At 52.1% G+C, this 4,923-nt stretch overlaps 2 protein-coding genes across 2 annotated transcripts in view; both read right to left on the reverse strand.

Annotated features, from left to right (window-relative positions):
* The window catches only part of RpL29 (ribosomal protein L29), a 505,950-nt gene that overhangs the window by 28,249 nt on the left and 472,778 nt on the right, over nt 1-4,923 (reverse strand). The gene's annotated exons all lie outside the window — the stretch shown is intronic.
* Nucleotides 1,806-4,622, reverse strand: Sec63 (translocation protein Sec63). Its single transcript, XM_077639905.1, has one exon. It carries the CDS (start codon nt 4,523-4,525, stop codon nt 2,207-2,209), a length of 2,319 nt encoding a protein of 772 aa, XP_077496031.1. The 5' UTR covers nt 4,526-4,622; the 3' UTR covers nt 1,806-2,206.

Below are 4,923 nucleotides of genomic sequence, written 5' to 3' on the forward strand. Positions count from 1 at the left end.
GTAGGGAAGATGTTTGTGTGGTATTTAAGCAGTTTTTCCAGTTAGCTGCATGCCGTGTGCATGGGATATGGTGTACCCAATTACTTGTAATTGTGGTGCAATGTACTTACTGAGGTTTTCACATGTTTGGTCTTTTTTTATTTGTTTACAGCATGCTTTTTCGGGGTTTCGTGTTGGGCACATGCGTGCAAAACCGCGGCGTCCCTAGCAGTCGCTCTGTGATCCACTGTATCGGGAGGCTTCACGTCAGTTACTGACTTTCCTGTCCTCATAACTGCCTCCTTGCAATGCTGAGAACATCCCTGCACAGCTGCCTGAGCAAGTGGGACTAAAACAGTGCAGCGACTTGCCACAGTAGCGTATTTGAGACCGTGGTCAGCACGACGTACAGATGGTGACTTAATTTTCTGAACCTTCGATTTGATGCGCACACCGAGCAGTTGGTAACGTGTGTTTTGACAGTGTGCCAATGACCTTTATATTTTTTTAAGGCAGAAAATGTCGGATCTCTTGACCTAATGACCTTAATAAGATGCAATCTAGAAGGTCAACTGTGCTGTTGCCAGTTGCTGCAAGAGCAGAAAAGCGCAGATCGCTGACACAAAGCGTCGCTAAACTAATGCTCTGTTAGGCTGCACCACACTAATCTATATGCTGTGTTCTGACTTGAATGCATTAAATGATGGCACAGTGCACAAAGCCCCAGATCTTGGGTTCAGCCCACATCGGTGATAGACGGAAGAAAAATTTCAGTCGGGTCACTAGAAGACTGCACAGGCGATCTCGGTGCCAAGAAGCTTACAAAACAGTGATGATGGAAGGAGCAAGGTGAAGAGAAGCTGGTCGCAAACGGCAGTTTCCTTAAAAATGTGAAAACAGCGTACTGAAGTAAGTACACGGAGCTAGGCTACGCCATGCTATGCGTCATTGCTCCATCCCTTAGCAGAAATTTGCTTATGCAATCTGCCAAGCCACATCAGCAAGAAACATGGATTTTTGTCAAACGCTTGACCTTTGAAGGTTTCGCATTATGCAACAGGCCATTAAGCATTGCTTTAAAATGCAACATGCTGCACACACTAGATGCTTATGCATACACCAAGTGCGAGTAAATGCAGGATGTCGATACACTATTCGGCGGAAAGATGGAGGGACCTCAGTCGCGAACACCATGTTCCATTACGACACAGTGGCTCCAATAGACTCTTGTAATACTCGGACTGGAATCAAAAGCCAAGGCTCTTCACTGCGAAACTGCTTTAGAAAATCTCATTTCATTGTTTCTATCTGCGGGTCAGTGGGGAAAAATGTATACGATTTGCAAAGCACCATGTATGACAAGCCTTATAAATATAAATGTAGTCATTAATTATGCATAGTACAATCTGAAATGGTGTAAGAGCACAAAAATAAATGTATGGTGGATAGACAGGCCAGCTGCAATAGTAAACTTGGAACAGCAGATGGGCTACTTTTGAAAAATGACTTTTAATAGAAAAATAATGCCGCCGGTTTTTGATGCACATCCGTTCATTCACGTGGCATTTCTAAAGCAGGTTGCATGCACATGCTTCAAGAAATGTGCTTGCTGCCACAACCCCAACACGGCCGTTGCCTCTGACACCTCACTGCTAACCCAACAGGGCTGAGATCGAAGTTGCCTCAGAAGCTTCGCGACTTAGTTAAATATGACAATTAGTTCCACCGCTCGGCAATATTCTACCCACACCCTTCTCCCCTGCCCCAAATACCACTGACCTAGAGCAGCAAGTAATGCCACCACCAGGGGAGAGTATTTACACAAATTAAAACAAGAGCATGACTTCGCATTTATAAAAGAAATTCAGAACAAGGAGTTCGCGCCAATCCCTGCATTTGTACCAAGGGCCGACGGATGCCTTCGTCCAGCCACATTACGCTCCTCTTGTCAAGTCCACAGAAGTCACTCACAAGCCCGAGTGTGCAGCGGGATGTTCCAGTTGAAAGCCATCACTCTGCAATGCCTACCAAAGTACAACTCCATGTTCCACCACATACAGTCTTCCGAAACTGCTGCAGCCATGACTAAAAAAAAAAAACATGCTTGTGAATCTTCTTGGCATTGGAAGCTTAGCCTTCCCTTTTAGTTAGGCCTAGCGACCCCACTCCTGAAAAGGCTAATGAGTCGTCAACTTCAGTAGTCCACAAGTGTTGTTGCATTGCTCCCTCAGTCGTCATCAGAGTCCTCACTTGCTGCCAAATCCGAGTCCTCCACTGCGCTGTCCTCTTCATCAGCCCTGTCCTCTTCATCTTCAGAGATGTCCCACTGTGGGTGAGTCTCCTGTACCTTCTGCGCGGGCTTAACATCGAGCCGGAGGTTCTGCATAACATCCAGGTCTCGGTACGAGTCGCTACGCACGTGTAGAGTGTAATGGTAGATTCCTGTTCTTGAAGGAGCTGTAAACTTGAGGACCACCTCCTCTGTGTCAACCAAGTTCGTTACCAAGAAGGGCACTGTGGATAGGCTCCTCTGCTTCTTGTCAACCAAGTACACCCACCAGAACTCCTGCTTGTCATCGGGGAACAGCGGGCAGTGCACACTGTGGGATCGTCGGGACTTCTTCTCGAGGTTCTTGTCCTTTTTGGAGACCTTGTGCTGGATGCTCTGCCAATCATCATCCTCCTCTGCTGGCGCTGAGCTCTGGCTGGTCACACTGTTTCGCTGTTGCCTCGCTGTCTGCTTCTCGCTGTGCCTTTCATCGTCACTGTCATCATAGTCACTGTCTTCATCATTGTCAACCCCGTCGTGGTGCTCTTCTTCCCGCGCCGGCCGTGGATGTGCCTCCTCTTTTGTTTCTGTTGCTGCCACCTGCTGCTTTTTGCCTTTGCCCTGTACAGCGTTTTTCTTCTTGCCTTTGCCGCCCTTCCCGCCTTTTTTCTTGCGAGACTTGTCCCAACTCTTGTGCTTGTTGTTGGCAGCGCTCCGCACATGCGGCGAATTGTCCTTGACTGCGTCTCCCGCTGCAGTTTCGGCGTCTTCGGTACCGGACGCCTCCTCTGCTTCCGGTTGCGCATTGTCTTCTTTCGCGTTGGACAGCAGGGGCCTCCTGGTCAGTGTCGCCGTGACTGTCACAATCGACTCGGCCGTGATGACGCCTTCGTCCTCGTCGTCCAAGACCTCCGTGCTCACACTGAGTTCAATGAGTGGCATCCTCTCGAGGCAAGTGAGGATGTCCTCGTACTGTTCGTCGCTGAGGTTCCGGAACAGCGCCCGCCTGTCGGCGGCAGGAAGTGCGCAGAGCTGGTGCAGGCTACGGATTGACCTGCGCTTGCCGCTCAGGTGCTTCAGCGATTCCTCCGTGACGTGCGGGAGCTGGAGGAACGGGTGGCTGTGCTCCCACTGGGCCTGCACGAGCAGCGCGCTCAGGCGCATGGCAGCTTCCATCGTCTCAAGACTGGGGACCCTCGAAATCCTGCCGGCCAAGCCCAGCATGGTCAGCTGTGAGGCGCAGTGCACGAACTCCGCAAGCAGCGCGGGGCACTTGCGCAGGATGTAGCACCTATCCTCGTCCAGGCCGGGGCTCAGTGGGATGCGGAGCATGTGGGCGTAGAGCAGCGCACGCGCCTTGATGCTGTACTCGTAGCAGAGCGGCCGCTCGCGGTTCTTCTCGTTGAAGTTTGGCAGCTGCTTGATGAGGGCCGGCAGCTCGACGTCGTCTGTGGGGCGCAGCACGATCTCCGGGTTGTGGCTTTTCTCGAATTCCAGCGAGGCGGCCAGGACCATGATAACGCGGCGCAGAATGAGGAAGTGACACTTGTTGATGAAGTAGAGGTAAAGGTGCGAAGTGTCCAGCAGGACCTGGTCCTCGCCGTACTTGGCGGAGCGGTACCACCACACACCCACTGCGACTGGCAGCGCGATCATGAAGACAGCCGCGTACAGGCCGAGCACCCAGAGCGAGTTTTCCTTCTCGACGATCCACGACGGCAGGGCGATGCCAAACGACGTGGCCCCGGGACCGTCGGGGTTGCCGTATGTCTCCCAGTTTTTGCGCGCCTCTTCATCGGTAAGCGCTGCGTATGCCTTGGCAATCATCATGAACTTCTGCTCGTCGCCAGTGTCCTTGTCCGGGTGGTAGACCAAGCTGAGCTTGTGGTACGCCTTGCGTATGGCCCGTTCCGATGACGACGGATCGATCTCGAGGATCTCGTACGGGTCCCACTTGACGAAGTCGTGCTCCAGGTGAGCCACCTTGTACGCGGTGGCCGCCATGGCCAGCCAGCCGAGCACTATGAGCACGCGGACGACGTTCTGCTTGGTGCGGCGCCACGGCTGGTTGACGCGCAGACGCCGGGTCTTGTCCAGGCACTGCGGGCAGCGGCAGGAGCGGCGACCGCCGCTGCCGCCCTTCTTGTCGTCCGAGGCACGCTCCTCTTTGGGCCAAAAGTAGTAGGTGCAGGGGATCACGACCAGCGCGAGAAACGAGAGCAGAAAGTAGAAGAAAGTGCCGCCGCTCTCGTCATACTGGAACTTCGCACCGGCCATGTTGAGCCCACGGCGAGGCCAGCCTCCGGCGACGACACACAAGCAGAGCGAGGTGTACGTACCACGTCTTCAGCGTTTCCGGCTCACGTCGGCTGTGACACGTGACACCAACAGCTTTAGTTCAGCGGCGCGCTGTAAACAGGCGCCACCATCGCTGTAGCTATTCGTAAATGCTATTTATTCTGTTTCAATTATTATCTCGTAAAATAAGTGCATAATGTCCACCCCAATATATAACACTTTTATGCGGTGTTTGTATGCAAAGCACGGTGGTGCAAATCGTTGTATTTTGTTCACCTGTTTTCGCAGTCCCCAGCAATCTAAACGTGTCCTTACAACCTAGAATAACACTGAGAATACATAAATAATTCGGCAGTACTTCCTGGAATTAATAATAT

This window comes from Amblyomma americanum, chromosome 10 (genome assembly GCF_052857255.1).
Source record: "Amblyomma americanum isolate KBUSLIRL-KWMA chromosome 10, ASM5285725v1, whole genome shotgun sequence".
NCBI lineage: Eukaryota > Metazoa > Arthropoda > Arachnida > Ixodida > Ixodidae > Amblyomma > Amblyomma americanum.

Coding starts and splice junctions, on each gene's coding strand:
- Sec63 (XM_077639905.1), bottom strand. CDS start 4,525: ATGGCCGGTGCGAAGTTCCAGTATGACGAGAGCGGCGGCACTTTCTTC.